This window comes from Thunnus thynnus, chromosome 6 (genome assembly GCF_963924715.1).
Source record: "Thunnus thynnus chromosome 6, fThuThy2.1, whole genome shotgun sequence".
NCBI lineage: Eukaryota > Metazoa > Chordata > Actinopteri > Scombriformes > Scombridae > Thunnus > Thunnus thynnus.
Window position 1 is genome coordinate 27998145 of NC_089522.1, and position 20476 is coordinate 28018620.

At 41.2% G+C, this 20476-nt stretch overlaps 1 protein-coding gene across 5 annotated transcripts in view; it reads left to right on the top strand.

Moving 5' to 3' along the window:
• Positions 1-20476, top strand: part of plekhg5b (pleckstrin homology domain containing, family G (with RhoGef domain) member 5b) — a 76541-nt gene that overhangs the window by 25691 nt on the left and 30374 nt on the right. For 3 of the 5 annotated variants that reach the window (XM_067593166.1, XM_067593170.1, XM_067593165.1), the window contains one exon: positions 200-276. In XM_067593166.1, coding sequence (XP_067449267.1) covers positions 200-276 — 77 coding nt within the window. Of the gene's footprint in view, positions 1-199; positions 277-12712; positions 12974-13601; positions 13696-20476 lie in introns of those variants that run through there. The other 2 variants (XM_067593167.1, XM_067593169.1) reach the window with 2 other exon arrangements.

Consider the following 20476-nt stretch of genomic DNA (forward strand, 5'->3'; position numbering starts at 1 on the left):
CCCTCCCTCCCCCACCTCCCCCCCCCCCCCCTTTTTTTTCATTCCGTCCTTACATAAACACAGGCAGTGACTTCAGTCCGTGTTTTTACAGCTTTACCAAGAAAGGTGTGTTAATGGATGTGTCAGAAGGCTTGGGTGGCTGCTTTGGTGATTTAGTGATAAAGAGAGATTTCGAATTGACTTGTATGTTTTGTTTCAGATGACAAGCCCGTCCAGGAGGAGGACTGGGTGGTGTGCCAGCACCCTGAGTGTCCCGAGCGACGGAGGGCCTCTAAGGTAAAACCCTTAAACCTAAAGGACAATCAGTTTAATTGTGTCTTCATGTCCTTGAAAAGTCTTATTATTAACAAGATACAGAAAAAAATGTGTCTTCTTATATTTCAGGTCTTATGTTTCTTGTTTATATGACAGTAAAAATGCTGTTTAGTGATTTTATTGTGGCCTTTTATTTGTTTATTAGCCAGTAGACAGTAGAGAGCTGACAGAAAATGGGGAAATAACATGCAACAAAGATCCTCTGCGGGATTTCAAGCATGCACATTGTGTTTTAGAGCCCCAAAACACCATTTGTTCATCTTCCACTCACAAAGCTCTTCAGTGGCTGTAAGAATTACAAGTCTTGTCCGTTGGGAACAAAAGGAAGAAACAGTGTGATGTTGTTATAGAGCCACAACATCCGCAGAGAGAGGAGGTCGGGGTGGATAGATGGATCAACAGCTTCCCGGTTCCTGCCAAAAAGTGGACGTTGGTTTCTTTTACTCGTGACCATAATTATTCCCCAACGTTAACCAAGTTGTTATTATTGTATCCCTGACAACAAAAGTCCCCAAAGCTAACCAATCGGAACAGGAGTGGGGCCTTTAAAGAGACAGGAGCTGAAACGGCCTGTTTCAAACAGAGGCTGAAATGAGGGGCTGCATTAAGGGTCGGTGTAAGATAAATAAGCAGTTTTTTCAACTGTAGATCATACAAAGATATTCTAGTAGAGCCTCAATATAAATATTGACCTGGAAATGTGCATGATAGATCCTCTTTAAGGACCCTAAGCCAACAAATCTCCTCTCAAAAATTGCAGAAACTAAAAATGAACCACTTGCAGACACCCTGACTTTGTGTCTATAACTCATATCGGTCCCTCTAAGCTTTTGACATCGCCTGTAGCTAAACATAATTGCATCTCTCTGTTTCATTACAACACAGTGAAAGGTGAAGCAGAGTGGGCGAAGCCGCTTTTCTTTTTAGGTGTTAAAAGGGGCGTGAGTGTCGGGGCTCTGTGTCTGGCCACTAGACTGTGAAATGAATTATTCCTTTGAAGCCACTGGTTTCTGAAAATGGGAGTCTGGCCAGAAGACCAAGGGAAACCGACATAGTGTCTGGCTGGTCGCTCGGTTGTTTTGGTTTGTCGGCTCTGCCCCCAACGTCTCCCTCCTGCCACTAGAGCTGGGCATTAGACGGATTTTCCCTTTTAGTGGAGATGTTGTCCTCTGCTGTCCTCTCCGTGGAAACAATAGAGAGGGAAAATGACAGAGAGAGAGAAAATACGGTGAATTCAGACAGCACATGGAGAGCTACGGTTATATATAGTTTTTCTCCATGGCAACTGAGAATAATAAAGTGGGGGGAAATGGAGAGAGCCAAAGAGCTTAACCTGAACTATCCTCGCTGCCTCTTTCCCTGCTCCTCACGTTATTGAGTCTCCCAACCTCACTTTTCCTGCAAGACAAAAACACTTGAACCTCTCTGGCCCCATTCACATGACAAAGTCCCTCCTGTTTAGGGTATCGGCTTAGAATGAGGCAGAAGGCGACTTCATGTGCCGTATTTTAAAGTTTGTGTATGCATTTGTGTTTATATGACCTGCTGTGGCACAGTGGGGGGGGGGGGTTGGGGGGCGCGAAGCATGTCTGACGCCATCCGTGTCCTTGGTCAAGGTCAGGGCTGATGTTATTATGTAAGGAGATTAGGAAAAGACTTGCTGGCCCAGTCTGGACTGGCACAGTGGGACAGGATGGCAGCAGATGCGGAGTGAGCTAAAAAAGACAAAAGAGGGACTAAAGAGTCACTTAGGAGATGCATCAATCTGTTTACCTAGCAGGGATTCTCATAATCAGAAGAACAATTATTTGATTTGTTTCATCAACAATTCTTACATTCATTTTGCAAACAATTTGATATGATTAAAACACAATTTTAAGAGTAAACAGCTCTTAAAATGAAACAGTAGAAAGCAACTAAGCTGTTCCTGTCAACAGTAATTAAAACTTAATTAACTCTACGGAGGCAGCGCAACAAGCTGTAAACACAACACTGACTTCATTAACACTTTATGGTTGAAATGACTAATGTGAAGTCGAACGGCATCCTGTTGACTCATTCAGCAGATATGGAGCAACATTATCTCTCGTTTGGGGTCGTGGTTCTGGTCGCATGGCAAATGTAATGTCGACCAATTCCTGAGAAAAATATCTGGCTGCTAAATGCTCCACTATGGTCACCAGTTACTCACTAACTTTGTCTGCTTTTTGGTGCTGGGACAGGTAGTGTACAGTCTGAGCTTTTTTCTTTAACAGCTGCCTGCCGTGACTGAAAACAATACTCATGAGAGCTTGAGAGAAAACCAAAACAGTTGTGGGCCGTAAAAACCCACAGCTGATAGACGCTAAAACGTTCCGTAGAGCTGAGAGGAACTGCAGAGTCGGGGGATAATTCTCTTTGTCACTACGAGTGACCGCTTTCACATTTTAAGTAGTCATTTGTTCCATCGTTGATATAAAAATATTCATTATAGCAGCTTTAAATGTTTTTACGGTACTAGTTGAAAGAATGACTTGTGTTCATGGCCTTGACTTAATGTCAGCAGCTGTGTGTCTTCAGGATATTTTCTTTCTTCTCATGCAGCTCTGTAAAATGCAGAACCTACACAAAATGTTGGTAACAATTTATTTTAACTGCCCCTATTTAGCATTTAGCAGTATACAAACACTTAACGAAAGGTTTATAACACACTATAATGTAGTTGTAGGCAGATATAAGGGCATTTTAAGTGATTATTAACATTAAATATTTGTCAACAATTATAACTTCTCTGATGGAAGACATATTTTATACACACTTATATCTCCTAACAATTACATTATAGTGTGTCACATTTTATTCAATGTAGGGCTGCAACGATTGAATATTGTCATTATTGTTTAATCTACTTATTATTTTCTTGATTTAAAAAGTCAAGCCTCTATAATAAAAAGTCAAAAAATAGTGAAAAATGCCCGTTATAATAACACAGAGCTCAAGTTGACATCTTCAAATGTCTAGTTTTGTCTGATCAACAGTCCAAAACACCAAAATATTCAGTTTACTGTCATGTATGACACAGAAAATTATCAAATCCTCACATTTGAGAAACAGCAACCAGGAAATTTTTGGCATTTCTTTTGGCATGCCATTGCTGCTGATCAATTAATCAGCTAATCTTTGTAACTTTAATTCAATGTTTATATGCTGCTTATAAATGCTAAATAGGGAAGGCTAATGTAACGTGTTACCAAAATGTTGCGCCCTTTTTATTATTTCTTGGCTTTGTAATCAGAAAAGACTCAATGTTTAGATTGATCAGTTGACTTTAAGACCTTGATTTGCTGCATCATGATGCATCATGATGCATCACTGTTGTTTACACTTATTGTTCAATGCGTGACCCAACCCACAGCGATCCTCTCTGTCTTCTAGTAAAAGAAATTATATTCCAAAATGTCACAACTTCCGATATTTCAGGTGATTTTCTGACTTTGAGGTGTGAAGTAACAACACGGAGAAGGTGAGTCATGTTAGTTCTGGGGCTTCCAGACTAGAAAAATAAATAGATAAAAATTTAGCACACAGTGTCAAGAGTGTATTTCTCCTTTAACTCAATCTTATGGCTTGTTGCTCAAGAATTCTTCATGTGTTGCCTGTAACAAGCTTTAAACAGCAGGGGGCAACGTCATGGCAGCACTGACAGGCCTGTGGCTCACTCTGCTTTCGCTTGACAAGTGAGAGGCACATTTCTAGGAAGAATGGGAACAAAAAACATATTAAGATGCATCAAAGAATTTTCTCAGAAAACAAAAAAAAACAAAACTTTTAGTATTTCACTTTGAGTTTTTTGAAAGTACTCCGAATCGTCTCTCTTTGATATGCCTGCGGCTTGGCAACAGGACACAGAGCAGACACAAACACAGACAGACAGAGAGAGAGAATCTTCTCCTGTCTCCTCTCTCTGGCCGCTCCTGTGCTGCATTTAAACCATTTTATTCCCAGACAGGCCTGCCTTTGGTCTATGCTGCCATATATCAGCTCCAGACGGCGCTGCGTCTCCTCCAGTCGCGGAACGATCGGGCCTGGAACTGAATGAGTTCACCTGTATCATAATTCACCGAAATCACACCAGGTGTCACCCTCTGTGCTTGTGCTGCCGTAGCTCAGCTCTGTCATCACATTACACAACAGCGCTCAAAGGTTACTCGCAAAGGCTTTATTTGGATATTTTGGGGGGTTTTTTTATAAGTCAGTGGGATTTAAAATCAGCTTGCAGGTGTCCAACTGGCAGGTGATGTTCAATCCAGAGTTAGCTCTTGGCTGAGTCGGAGGGATTCACTTCAGATTATGTTGGTTAGCGTTCAATGCTAGTCTGAGCTTGCTCCCTGGATCCAGACTCCCGCATAGAAGGACTTATTATCCCTGATCACCTCCTCTTCACTTCTATCCCCGTCTCCTTTACTTCCCTCCCTCCCTCCCACTCTCAGCTTTTGACGAGACAGGACCAGACAAGACAACTGGTAAGGTGTGGGTCTCCTTGGCAACGGGTCCCTCCCAGCCCAAACAGCTGGAGGCACAGGAATAACGTGAAGAGAGACAGAAAGGATGAGGAAAAGTCTGCTGGCTTTAACTTTTGGGCTCCCACTCTCTCACATTGTCACTCACTCTCACCTCCATTGTGTTTTTTTTTTTTGGCCTCCATTCTGTCTTTTCTCTCTTTCGCCCTCTCTCTCTCTCTCTCTCTCTCGTCCCCATTCAGTCACATATTATGAGTAATCTTTTGCTGATGTAACATCATGTCAGTCAGACAAGCACAGACGCAGCCCTATAATGAACATAATTTTCACCAGAATCACCTCATTACTAGTAGTTGAATCATTCTTCTTTCTCAAAAATAATTTTCAATACAGCGTTTATAAGTACAACTAGCTCTACTGACTGACTTAACCTTGCTTTTCTGTTCCACTGCTGTCCTTGGCTGAAAAATCTCACCTAACTGACACTGACAGGGAGCTGCTAAAGCTGTTAAGTAAACACTATCATCGGACTGGATGCCCATTTTCTGTATGTGTCAAGGGGGCTGAAGGGTGCAAGGTATTAGGTGCCGTTTCCTGGTACAGATGGATTAAGTTCTGGGTGTCATGCAGTCACACTAACACCCTCCCACCCGCTCAGTGATGTCCGTCCTTCAGCCTGCAGGAATTCGCTTCTCTTGCAAGGTGGGAACAGTCAATCACTCAGTACGTTATGAGCCATAGCGCTCTTTAAACCAGCTGTGTGTTTCCTCTTAATTTACCCGACCTTCCGCTGCCTCTCTCCTCCTCATCACTCTTTGGTTCTTTCGGGTACATGATTGAAAAGATCTTGGCGGGCAAAAACTGCCATGAATTTTATGGAAATACTCATTTTAACTTTTAACTAAAATGTTTCCATCCTTTTTCTTAAGTAAGCTGTCACAGTTGATTCACTTGAGAACAGGGAAAATGCAGTATTTTCATCAGTTTTGCTTGATTGCTACCCACATGTACGTCTCACAGCTTGTATTGTACTTTAGTAACTTGACTGACTGCAGACTACAGGGTCTCTAAATTGGTTTTCTGGGAACAAAAATGTAAAAAGATGTGACCTCAGCTCTAACTGTAAAGGTCTCGGAAAGTTTACTTTATGAAGTAATGCAAGCTCACTAATGGAAATGGTGGTCTGCTGTGCTCCGATGACTCTGGAGTCATTTGGACATCAGGGGGAGCTGAGGAAAAGTTACCTAATCACTTTTCAACATGAAGCTGACCATTGAGAGACTCTGGTGTTAATTTGTTTATTAAAGGAAGGGAGAACGTGCACGCTCATTTCCAGCATTTCATACGCTGTCGTGATTCACTTTGGTTCACATCTACACGCAGCGGACTCTCAGTAGACACATTTTCTGCTTCTAGACTGATGAGAAAGTTAGGGGTTCATTACCTTCCTGATTATTGTTACTAAAGCTACTTCACACAGGCTTCTGCTTTAACGGAAATGGCTGAAAGCTCAAATTACAGGAGCATTACATCCTTGAACAGAGTTAAAACCTCACTTGAGTACTGTGTGTGCACCGGTTCACATTACACTCAGTGCTCGTTAGCTTGTGGATACTATTCACGGCTGCTTGTAGAGTTTAGTGAGACTCACTGCTGCGATTTGGTTGATAGTTTGACTACTTGTACTGCCTGTTAGTGGTAATAATAGTTTTGATTTAAATACTTTAACTGTCCCCAATTCATGTATTATTCATGCTTCTGTCATTATTCAATATATTTACAGTACCGGTCAAAGGTTTGGACACATTTTCCCATTCAAGCATTTCCTTTAATAGCGGCTGGGGCCCTTATTTACCTCAACTGCAGAGGCTTTATTGGAAGCAGGCTTACAGTATATTACAGACGCCTTTATTTCTAATTCCCTCTGTTTGATAAGTATATTTGCTCATATTTTAGTAAGAAGCCTCCTTCTGATCTAGTTCTGTTTGCTTTGTTTAATTTTTGTTACCGCGTTACCAGTAATTACAGTAATCCATTTACTTCGACGTGCAGAACAATAATTCTAGCGTTGAGTTTTACCCGGAACGCCAAGTTACCTTGGTTACCCTGGTTACCCATGCTCATGTAGTGTCGCTGCCGTCATTATTATTAAAATATGCGCTGTTATCCACATATTTAAACGATAGCGTCCCCTCCGTCCCCCTCCCCCTCTCTGTGACAGTTGTTTGTCAGCATGTACTCATAGAACCGGACTGACATCCAGGTAACTACTGCTGTATTTATGTTTAACTGGCATGCACATTATATAACAGGCACCAGGAGTTTATCCACCCTTGTTTTTTTTTCCTCTGCTTGTTTTTGGGGCCGGCCTTTATTTGTTCGGCCATTATCAGAGACCCGGCTTTTGATTGACTATCGGCCACTATTACAGGAAATATGGTATACATAGAGGTGTGGATGTGACATATACCAAGGCACCATAGTACTCAAACTTCCTGGAACTACAGCAACAACTGCACATGTATGACTGATAAAACGACTAGGCTATAGTGGCTGATATTAACTTATTGCAGATGTATTGGTGTTGGCCTATAAATAAAGAAATTGCAGTACAGAAGAGGTGTCACCATCCCATAGTTTTTACACCAAAGTACTCCAACAAGTTAATTTTTCAACTGTAAAATGAATGTCTCTTAGTTACAATTCTTCAAAAAAAACAAATGTATTGTGTTGGTCATGTGTCGTTAAAGAAAATACTAATGTTGATATCTATCAGGTTTTTGAAACTCCCCAATATTGATATCCATGTCGACCTCATAATTCCAGTATCAATCAGGATAGAGTATGAACGCAAATACCAAAAGTATAAACAGAGAAGCGTCCGCTATCAGCCCTGCTGTCCATTTTAGTGTCCCTTTTAGACCATATCCGTGCCTTTTAGAAGGAAGTTCCATTTGAAAGAAACTAAATATTATGACATTTTATAAATGCATTATCACATACAGTGTGCCTCTTTGTGTAATGATTAAATCAGGACTTGGATACACCTGCCATCAGAGATCCAGTCAACACGTTGTGGCCCAGTTGGCTGAGGTGTCATACCATGTAGCGGATTTTTAATTAGACCTGTAAACTTCCCAGTAAAGCTGAAATGCATTAAAAAATCATTATAAATGAAAAGTCGTGTCAGTCAGCCTGAATGTGAACCTGTCGAGTGTTTCTTTTGGTGAAAAAGTGCAGTCTGGACCAGACTTGATGACGTTTCTTGCATTTTAACACATCATTCTTGATTCAGTATTACCATTGACAAACTCACCAAATTCAAGCATTAAAGCCTGTTTGAGAAGCATTTATTATTGTGTTTACCTCATATTTTCGACTCCGTAATCAGTTTGTGACTATGAACGGTTTGACGTAACAGTAAGTTGGCTTGTTGCCACACATGTATGAAACATCTTGTAAATGATTTTACTGCATTGGAAGGAGTGAATCAATCACCGGTCTTGCTTAAGAATAAGCTTTTGTGTTGAGTTCCAGCTAATCTGATTATACAATACACGTAAACAGATTTTTTTTTCTGTAAAACAACACAGCATGTTTAATCTATTCAGAACAAAAACGTCTGTGTTGCCATTACTCATACATGATACTTCCATGTTTATATGGATATTCCTGCCTCTTTCAAGTGGTGTAAGACGGGTACAGTGTGGATCGCATCCACCCCGGCATGCTTCGACAGGCTCTCGGCTCTCTCTTGTATAGACACACAGCTATGAACCAATGAGAGCCTCTTCCGCCCAGCTGTATTTTTCCAGCTAAACGGCATATGATGGTCCACGTAGAGAAGCTGATGATGCTGAAACTGTGACTCATTTTATGCCAGACCACCGTCACCTAACATCACTGAAGATACCAGTTACTGTAGTGCTACCACTATACTGTACTGATGAGAAAGTATAAATCACAGCCATGAATAATATATAGTTTTGTTTATTGACTGGAAAATATGTTTAATCACTTTTTGCCTGGAGTGTTTCAACAACATCTACTGATTCTGAGGAATTGTGTTCGACCAAAAATTGCGTGATCGCTTTGTTACATAAAAAAACGTAACAGTATAATCTTAAAGCAGCTCCCCTCAGCTCTACAGTCGGTTAATTGTCTTTCAGCTCATTGATATGGATTTCTGGCCTGCAATTAATGTTTTGATTCACTGTCACTGCTCTCATCGGCGCTATTTTCAGTCACAATGTGTCTGCTTTAAGCGAGAAGGCTCTAAAAACCTACGTGACAGACAAAATTAGCGACTAGCTTGTTAATAAAATAGAGCATTTAGGAGCTAAAGAGCCAAATCATTTCCCTCACGAGTCGGTTGACCAAAAGCAGAGCAGAAAAGAGGGTGAATATTGGACTTAGATTCATCCGGTGCCCAGAAACACGACAATGAATGCGAAGGATGCTCTGTATCTGCTGGATGTATAAATAAGCTAACATATCAACTTAAAAGGTATGACTCGCTAATAATAAAATGTTCATTAGAGCAGCTTTAAAGTAACTGACTCTAGAGAATCCTTTGAAAGACCCTGTTCAGCAAAAGTCTGGTTTTAAACTCTGTTCACCACGTCTGTATGTAAAAATGCAACTGTCAGGTATTTCTTGTACTGTGTTGAAAGAAGCCCCTCTCGAGTTTTGAGATCAAACATCCAAAATAATGATGTAATGTCACTGAAATGCGGAAAAGCGGGATTCCTGTCCGTCAGCGTCGGTGGAAAGAGAATCAGTTTGACAGGCATCTAGCAATAACAAACAAGTCGGACACTGACTTATGTGTGTCATTACATACAATGTCTCGTCAGGAAAGTACAAACACTAGAAAGGGGTGGTGGGGGGGGGGTTGTAACCATTGACGCCAGTTCAACCCCCCAAGAGCATCCCAGTCAGGAAGCAGCATCGCGGCAGACAGGGGAATAACAGGAAGAGGGTACCTGACTGACGCTCCGATGGAAACGGCCTTGCATGGGCCGACCAATATAGCTGGGGGTTCAAAGACTTAAGAGAAGGCCCCCAGTGAGGGATGGGTTGAGAAAACAACCCCCTTAAATCCCTCGCATGCGAAGAGCCTTCTCACAGTAAACCCCACTAATTGTTGGTTTGCTGCGAGTGTTTTGAGAACGTCAACAACCACTGCTCTACGAAACGCTCCGAGAGAGGCGGTCTGCACGGCTTAGTTAGAGAGGCGATAATAAGCTTTGAAAAAATCTCCAATTCAGAACGTGTTATTATGGCTGTGGAAGCGTGCTCTCTTAATCGCTCATAACTGAAGCCAGCCACGAAAACCCTGGAACTTCCAGCAGCATCACAGGTGAAATATTTGGCTTTAATCCTTTCTCTTTTTCTGCACTTTTTTTTTTTTTTTTCTCACACCGTCTTGCTCATCCTCGTTATCCTCACGCTCACATTTCCCTTTGTTTTTCCCCTTTATTTAACAGCTCTCTTGAAGACTTGAAAGAATTCCGAGCTTATAGTTATTCAGGGGTTAATGCCAAGGTCAGGCATCAAGGGAAGGTCACTCGTGTTCACTCCCCCCCCATCCACCCATCCCTGCCTCCAACAATGGCAGTCCCAGTGGGGTCTAATCCTTCAGGGTAATTGCATCGCCGCTGTCCCTCTCTTTTAAATATAGCCTCCCCCTAATTAAGGCTGACAACGGGGGGCGGCGGGGCAGACATGGATTCAACAGGTCGCCTTGTTTTGAAGACATGAGACAAGAAGAGGTGGGGTTTGGGCTTCAAGAGCCACCCCCATCCCTCCTCACCCGTTCACCTCCCCCCCCCCCCCTTCTCTTACTCCAAACATGTGCCCCCCCTGCCTCGGGGGTCTGAATTGTTTTTGTGAGCTAGCTAATTGTGGTGGATTTAAACACGGTTCATCTCGGATTAACCTGAATGACAAAAGAACAGAGTAGTGGGCTGAGTGTTTGTGGTCAGAGCAGTAGACTGTAACAGGACATTAATGCTATGAATCATTCTTATTCTTAGATCACACACACACCCACTCAACGCTGTACTCTTCCACACTACACCAGAACTGCGACTAATTGTTATTTTAATTATTGTTTTATCTGCTGATTTTCTTGATTAATCGATTAGTCACTTGAGAAAATGATTCTGCAACTATTTTGATAAGTGATTAATCATTTAGGTCCTTTTTTTTAAAAAGCAAAAATGCCCCAAAATTGATGGTTTCAGGTTCTCAATACAGATCATTTGATGATGTCACAGTGGATATTTTTCACTGTTTTGATGTTTTACAGACTAAAGCACGTCATCAAAAAATAATCTGAAGATTAATCGATAAAGAAAATTATCCTTAATTGCAGTTTAGCCAATAAAATGTCCATCAAAGTTTCCCAGAACCCAATGTCATGTCTTTAAATGTCATCTTTTGTCCGACCTATAGTCCAAAAACCCCAACATACGCTTGTAATGATATAAAATTGACAAAAAAACAGCAAGTCCTTACTTTTCAGAATCTGGAACCTTCCTTAAAGGGCTACTCCAGTGATTGAGTGTTATACCTCTGTAATATTGGTGGACTTGTGATGGACAGGTATAAAAAAAGAAAGGTCAAACTGGAAGCAGCACAAGCTGAGATATCCTGACTTAGTCCCCAGTATTCTCTGAAAACAATGGATCCTTCATTTCTCGTAATAGCGTCTCTTTGTCAGACCCTCTCTACCTGGCAAACGCCCACGTCTTTCAAACTCTGCACTTCCAGTTTGCAATGCACCACTTATTGTTAGAAATCTATAGACTTTCGGGCTGAATAAGAGGTCAACTATGAGTCACCACTTTCAGGCCAAATATTTAACTTTTCATGCGCGCTGCTTTCTCTTATCTATAGATCATTTCTATAAATACTCATTTTTAAATACTACATTTACATACATCATTTATTACTGCCCAGTTACATCACATTAGTGTCTTTGATCATGATCTGTGATGTGAAAACATCACACAGTCAAAGAAGTTAAATGTGCGTCCTGGTCATACTTAATTCTTACTATTACTTACTAACACATACTTAATAAAAGTGCACTGCGGAGCGTCTTTTTTGCGTGGCCGCTGACAGCTCTGTCACCCAAAGTGTTGATCACACTGAACGGAAGTGAAAGAAGTGACCCCAGAGTCTGGTCTGGTTCAAAAAAGTAACCCTAACCCATTTCATAGTGAGAACACTCTGTTCATAAAGATTTACGGCCTGCTCTGCTGTTATCATGTGTTGGTTATTGTACAGTGATGCAGCTAAAAACAGCGCAATGACTCACCTGACAAAATACTTTATCTTGACTGATACTTAAAAGCATTGTCATTTAGGGGGAAATCCTAGCTGAGATAATCCTGACTACATCACTATGATATTATCAGGGAACTGACCCAGACTGAGCAGACAGAACGTGGTTTTACAAACGCGTGCATGGTCACGTAATTTGCGTGAGATTGTTGTGTTTGAACGGATTTACTTCCTATTCTTTCCCCCCGGTCAGCACTTTTGAAAAGGAGCCCAACTCATCTCCCTCGTTTGACCTTCCGTCACCTCAGGGTCAAAGTTCAAACCAGGCACTGAATCAAGCGGGACCATCGGTCAGCAAAGATTTGAGGACGGCTCACTGAATTCAGGGTTACATCTGGAATCAGCCGCAACGTCAAAGAGCCGTTCGTCACATGGAAAACTTTGCTAATTCTCAGGAGAAGAGGATCAGTTTCAGTGGGAGTTTACATGAGTCAGCCGGGATGTGTGTGAGCATGTGGGGGTGGGCGGGGCTGACGATTTTCTGCCTGTCGGTGTGTGTCTATGTTTGTGTGTGTGTTCTCAGTAGACTGCTGTAGTAAACAGAGAGAGAGAGCCTCTCTGCTCCGTTCCGTCCGTTCTTTCGATCCCCACCGTTAGATTAACTCTCTTTTCACCTTGAAGCTCGGGATTATTTTAGGAACTTGAAACGCAACGACGAACACGCTCATCTGACGGACTATAGAACAAATTCGATTCAGGTCGGGACTAAAACTTTCATCACCTGCTGTGTATCGGAGATATTGATTAGTTCTTCCGCTGAAACTCAAAGGGGGCTGCCTCTCCTGGGAAGTGTTGTTTTTTCTATGGTAGGTAAATAAAGTAAGATCAAGCTTCTTCTTTTGTATTCTAGCGTGAGTTAATTAAAGACAATATATCCTGATTTTTGTGAGTGTGTTGCTGTGATTTGCTTCTAGAAACACTTTGTCAGCTTGTGTTGTCACAGTTTTCATTCATTCTCAGTAAAAGCAAACGGCAGCAGAAGCAAACCTTACATCAGGATAGCTCTTGTAGCATTTATTTTTACATTTTTCTGGTTATGTTTCTCTCTGAAATAATTGTCTTTTTTTCTTTTTGTCTGTCTGCGTGAGCCGTTCACATCTGTGCAGTCTGTTTTTCCTCCTATGTCTGCATATTTCACATCTGCTTCTTATATCAACAGACCAATGTGTACCCTTTGGCACCCACCGGCTTTCTCTCCTTCCCGTATTCTTTAAACCAAATTGGAAGCCGTTTCAAAATAATCAATTTCTATGTCAAAATTTGGAACAGCTTGTGTGTCCAAATCGGAATTGAAAGAAAGTTCAAATTTAACTTTTTTCTCTCTTACTCCCCCCCCTCTCCCCTCCTACACCCCCCCCCTTCTCACTTCCTCCTTTTTTGGTCTTGTTCACTCCCCTCCTGTCTATCTCTCCTTCTTCTCTTGCCCTGAAGCTATGGATTGGAAGGTTGCGTCATAGTCCCAACATTGCCTGAGACAGCAGCAGTCAGTACACTTGACTTTGTTAGAGCAGAGAGAGACCAGCTGCTGGTGAGTGGTGCTTTTCTCTTGTAGTCGTATTGATCACCCTGAACTGAACTAAGCGGAGCGTCTGAGCTTGGCTTTGTTTTAGTTTCTTGGCTTCTAAGAGGATTTAGTGGTGTTTCTCTCCTTAAGAGGCATCTCGAGTGTGTTGTGTTTCTCTGTGACGACACCGTGACAGTGGCATGTGTCATTCGGGTGTCATGTAAATATTTGACTGTGCCGCGCGGCTGTTTGGAGGCAGATGCTGAAAATAGTTTTGAACCGTTATGTGTCTAGCTCTTGCTTGCTATTGTATTAAATACTTCTTAATACAATACATAAAGAAATGAAGACAGAATTTCCTGTTGCCAGTTATTGTCGTAGTTTAAATTTATGCTTGTATTGAACTGAAAACAAAGGGGATTGTATCCAGCTGTCCAATAGGAGTATGAGTTGTGGAAGATGAGGAGGTAATATTTTTCTTGGGCAAACCTCGCTGCATGTTGAAACATACCTTTCACTGGAATGCATGGTCTACTCCACAAAAAAAAAAAAAAAGGTGTTACAGTATTTCCTGTGAGTGTGTTTGTTCCTGAGTTTACTTTCTGTGGAAAACACTCCAACTTGGAGTGTTTGTTTATGCTGTCTGACGGACCTTCGGCCAGTGACTGATTTCACTTTTAGGTTGTTTGTGTGCTGCTGTTGTGATAGTGGTAAAGAAAGGAAGGTAAAGGAGACGGTGACAAAGGTTGTAAATGGCGTTGTTGTGTTGTAATGATAGGAATATTCTGGAGAGTTAATGATAAGTTAGAATCAACACACCTGTTGTTTGTATATTTATTAGCAGAGGAGGAAATGCAGATGTTTTTTTTTTTCATAATGGCATTTAGGAGGCTGTCTGACAGTATAAATATTAATGTCTTACACAGCAGCACAATGACGATAAGGTCTCTTATCTCATCTTATGTTTGTTATCTTATTTATTGAAAATGAGCCAGTTTCCTCTAAATGTCTATACTGTGTAATCTGGGAAAAACAGCCCTTCTTTCATAATGTGTCACTGTGCAGAGGAGGTGGACATTATGAAATACTGTATACAGTGACAGTCTGTAGTCTGACTTCCAATTACTAACAAATAGGCAATTGAGTCACGCAAACTGACCTGGACTGGATATGATAAGCATTCTTCTGGGAGGTCATTCTGGTATGTCACATGATAATAATAATAATGTTGTTTCCACCAAGAAATTCACTGAGATCTGGGAACGCGGTGACATCACTAAGAAGAAGTCTTTCGTGGGAAGAAATATAAGCAGTCGGTTTCATTTCCAAATGCAGTGACTAAATTGTTTTGTGCGTGGTGCTCCTGTAAGAACGAAACTCACTTGGTTTTGTTGAGACTGGAAACAAAAACGATAGCTGTTAGCATGCTTGGCTAACTATCTTAGTACCTACAGTAGTAACCTAGCATTACATCCACAGCCAAGAAGCATATTGTTGGCTGTAATTACTTTTTTTTTTTTTTAAATTTGGAGTTACAGGTTATGTTAGGACCAACACATCCCCTGAATTGGAACCAAGATGCTACTTTAGCAAAGTTTAGGCTAACGTTAGCGGCTCCATCCTGCTCTCAATTTGGGGAAATGTTTACTCCAGCAAGTCCAACCAATGTTACCTGAAGTAGTGTTACATTTTTATTACATTTTTACTTAAAATACTCTACAATAATACTACGGCTAACTAACTCTACATCGTAATACAAGAACATGCTGCTCCTTTATTTCCATGTCTTCTATGTGGATCATCAACTGATGAGGATGCTGCATGTTTACCTGGGACATGCAGCTTTAACCTCTGTCTTTTAGCTTTATATAATGTATGTAGCCTTTAAGTACATATTTATGGCCATTTTGCAGGGTTCTTATTTTAAAAACATGTCAGTTTGAAACATTTAAAAAGTCATCAGGAGGCAGCTCTCAGCCATCTCACCGAGTTAGCGCTAATCAGCTAGCTACCTACAGTACAGTACATCATTTCAGTGGATGAAATTGATAGTTACGGGCTAGAAATGAGAAGCCTGCTTTGTTTACTTATGTGTGAGTGGTAAATCTGACACTGTTATCATTGTAAATTGCATTATGTGCAGCTTAATTAAGTTGTAATAAGCCAGAATGATACTTCAGAGCAGTGGTTCACAACCTTTTTTGGCTTGTGACCCTTAATATAAACCTCTCCTTGTGATCCATTCGTCACGCCAATTTTATTTCAGTTGAATACTCTTCAGAAGCTCAAGGAGGTAAAGTTACAGTATTTTGCAAGAGAAAAGACTAGTTTTGTGCATCAGAATTGAGTTTTTTATTACTTCTGAATCTGCAACCCACTAGATTCATTTCACGACCCAATGTAGGGGTCCTGACCTCCAGGTTGGGAACCGCTGCTTTAGAGTATCAGTTACAGGTGTGCGCTGGTTACATGTACAGTACGCCGTATATCTTTATACGCCTGCTTTCATTGTTTTATTTTAGTTGCAGATATTGGCTTTGTATGACATCATCCCTTATTAAACATCCTACATTTGATGTCTGTTAGTCAATGAATCGGCGGTTCGTTTAATGAACAGACTGAACATGTGTTTGGGTAACACACACACACACGCAGTCAACACACACTTTGCTCTCTTCTGGAAGGATGAAACACAACAAGTGCCTCCGTTTGAGTAAATCCATATGCGTACGAGGCGTCAGGACTGTACCGTACCAGAATGAGTGAGAGTCGGTTAATAGAAAGCAGGCACGCAGACAGGCAGGCAGGCAAGCTTGTTGCATAAGGACCACAGTAAAAAAAAAAAAAAAAAAAACAGGCGCTGGCTCTCCTCCTCCGCCTCCTCACCCGGCCAGAGGACAGATGGCGGCAGAAGAAAGCGAGCGGCAGCGGCTCTCTCCTTTTGCCTCCTCAACAGATGCATCGTTTATTACATTGAAAAATAAATCAAACCTGGGCCAGGCCTGCCCAGGCTCCCCCTTTGATCTCCTGCAGCCTCGCTGGGCGCTGTTTCCAATCCCACCTACTGGGCCGCAGCTAATGGCAACTCTGTGTAATGTTTAGGAAAGCAAGACCTCTCCGGCATACATACGGGGGCCCTATGGGGTCATGTACTCCGCTCCCAAGAGGACCCAAGTATTGGTATTAAGAAAAAGGTAGCAACATGTAACAGAGTTTGACCCGCCTCGGTGTCTGTCAGCTCAGCTTGATGAAAAGCATGTTCTCTCTGCAGGCATTTCGCTCTTTAAAGTTTCTCACTGACAATCCATCACGCTTAATGCAGTAGCTGATATCGTGTTGTTGGTTGCAGTCGAGAACTAATCAGTGTCCTGACAGCACAGCTGCACGCAGGATGGCGAGTGGCTGGAGAGAAAGTCCCTGCCAGCATCTGATTGGTGGGTTGAGAGATGAGGAGTGCTGGAAGCTGTGGATGCGTTTTTTTTTGTTAGGTTTTTTTCTGGGGAGAAAATGGAATTTTTCAGTATAATATTTATATAATCTGGAGAAGCTGTAGTCCTTTCCTTAAATGATGACATTTATTTGACTGTTCCAGCAGTCAAATAACCACCAACACATCATACCTCATAAGAATGATGTAGTGATAAAATAATTACTGGATTAATCAATCAGTCGACTGACAGAATATTAATCTGCAGCAATTAAAATAACTGATTGTTGTAATCGATTTATCAAATGTGGGGATTTGCAGCTTTTTGAATTGATACAGGCTGGCAAGTTTCAATAATTTATGGTATTTAATTGACTAAATGATTATTCGACAGATTGAAAAAATATGAATACAATTGAATTGAACTAATATAATAATACCATATATCAATCTATAATAAAGATAATTATAATCAGCCCTATAATGATTGTTTCTCAACATTTTCTTCTGTGTAAATATCTTCTGGAAACACCTGAATTCATCCTCAAAATACTATAATATTATGGATATTTAGGTATTTATATATAATGTGATACATGATTTAGTCAGTATTGTTTAGCCCTGATATGTATATTATGTTTTTTTGAGAAAACCATATTCATTTGTCAAGCTTTTTTTTAAAATATGTGTTTTTTTAGCAGCACAAGATCAGTTCCATAAAGAAAATCATTAAGTTTTGATGTATTTTTACAAACATGTTAATGATTACAGCAATCAGCAGAGAGATATTTAGCTTTATTTGTACTGCTCATGGTATAGTACACCTGTGTTTGCACAGTGTCTGCACTCTGTACTGTACTGCATTGATTAATGGACAGGTCAAAGGTCAACACATTAGTGTAATTGACTGTGAAAATGAGACTTTCTTCCAGTCGTAGACTATGAACCACTGATGATGTGTACTCGTGTCTGACTCTCTGGTTATCTTTGATTAGTTTGATGTTGTAGACTGCGTGAGTCGGTCTGACCAAAGTCTCTGTCTGTCTGGCTGTTTGACTGACTTCACTACTATTCCGAACAAGACCGTGCATGACTCTGCCTCGTCTTGCGCTAACCAATCATTTGTGTAGGTGTGTTTATTAGGGATGCACTTGAACGCTTTTTTTCTTTTCAGTGTGTTTGTGTGTGCTAAGATAAAAATGATAAAGCCGGGATGTGTTTTTGATAGAAAAAAAAAAAGAGAGCGAGAGAGGTTGACTTGAAGCTACCGTGAGCCTCCAGCTCCTCTTTTGACTGATGAGGAGCAGAGTTAATGCTAACATAACTTACTGCTGAGGAGAAGCTCGTCCAGGTGCCAAATCAGTGATGACTTGCGTGTTAGGACAGGACCTTAAAGCTGCCTCTTCTGTGGGAGTGGAGTGATGGTAAGCATTAAAGTTGGCCCGTGTAATTAAACACAGTGTACCTGGATGTCACCCGCAGTCTCAACAAAAGCACCGTCTAAAGACTAAAGCAATAAGACTTTTCGATTTGTCGGACAGAAGGTTGGCTCAAACAATGCGGTTTGAGCTCATGTTAACCAAACAGTATTATCCATTGTCTCGATACGAAGCCTTAGTCAAGCCGTGGTGTTTCGTGTTGACTCAGACTCTCAGGCTTTGATTCCATGTTTTCTATAGCGTGGAGTTTGATGATGGCAGCACGGAACAATGACGGGGAATTGAGTTTGCTTTGTGGGTGTGGGCACCGCCATGACAAACAGCTGTGTGTCTGTGTTGTAGTAGAGTAATAAATGTGTGGGAGCCCCCAGTTTTCACAATATGTCTATAAAGTTTTTTTTTATTCCTTTACATTATGTTTTGTAGGCTTCTGTTTTCAGTCGGATGCAGTAAAATTAAGTGTTGTACATTAAAACTTAACTCACTGAACTTTCCCGTCCATTTACACCCCACTACACACTTGCAGACTGATACACACACACACACACACACACTCCAACACTAAACATAACACAATAATGGTCAGCCGTCATTATTTCAGGGTTGCAACTAACAAGTATTTACGTTATTGATTAATCTGACGGTTGTTTTGTCTATAAAACGTCAGAAAATAGTGAAAAATGCTGTTTATAATTTCTTAGAGTCCACAATGACATCATCAGATGTCTTGTTTTGATCGATCAACAATCCAAACTCCAAAGATAATCAGTTCACTATCATGTATGTCACCAAAAAGAGATAAAAAATGATCAAAACAATTATTCGATCATCAAAAAAAGCTGTCGATTGATTTTTAGATTGGTCGATCAACAAATCTTAGTATTATTGTCTTGTGCTGACACTTATTAATCCACTGTTACACAACAACATGAGAAAAGCCAGTGAGAAGTGAGAATTGTATCCCACTCAGAAAGTAGAAGCTAGTTAGCTTAGCTCGCCAGCATTAGCGCTGATTCCCACCAGACGGGACTTGTCGTTTATGTTATTTCAACACCTGCCTCCCTGAGTCATCGTCACCTTCCTCACGCTCAGTGTATGTGTTTGTCCCACATGATATAAAGAAAGGAGGTCTAGCTCCAGCCTGAACCGCTGAAGAGATGATATACAGACGGCTCAGATCACAGTTTGGGATCAAGCTAACAGCTGACTGTGTTAGAATGGAGGTAATATTATGAGCACAGATGTTTCACCTGTCAAATTATTACTGTGGACATTATCAGTCTGTTGCACTTACAGATGTGTTTGGTTTTATTCTTACTTCACTTGGGTGTTTGTGCGTCACTGTGCAGAATGATGTAAGCGCAGAGTTTGTAAGACATGTACCTACAAGCATGATTTGTGACATCACAACCCGTTTGGAGCCAATCGTGTTTCGCTACTCAACTTGCACAAGTGCGATGTGGAAATCTGAAGCCTCTAGCGCACGAACACTGAGACTAGACATAGTAGAGGCATCTCCCATCCAGCTGTGAAATTAACAATATTTGTATATTCATATTTTCAGGATGTCTCACCTTGATGCTTGACTGTGAGAAAAACCGTAGCGTGCGGCCCACGTACCCTCCTCTTCCTCCTCTTTTGACCTGATGCAGACACACACACACACATGTGCACACAATGATGCGTGCTCTTACATAAGTGCTAGGTGTGCTCTGGCAGGACAAGCTGTTCCGGAGGAGGAGGGCTGAGGTTGGATGGGGGAAACGCAGTCAGGTTATCAGTGTTTTCTTTAAAAGAGAGAGAGAGAGAAAGGACATTACTGAGCAAGATTCGCTCTCTGCTCTTCAAAGCGGCCCTCTTGATGAATGGGTATTGTATCACACCGAGTCAGATGCGTAATCTGGGTTTGAATTCATCCTTCAATGCGTCATATAATTCC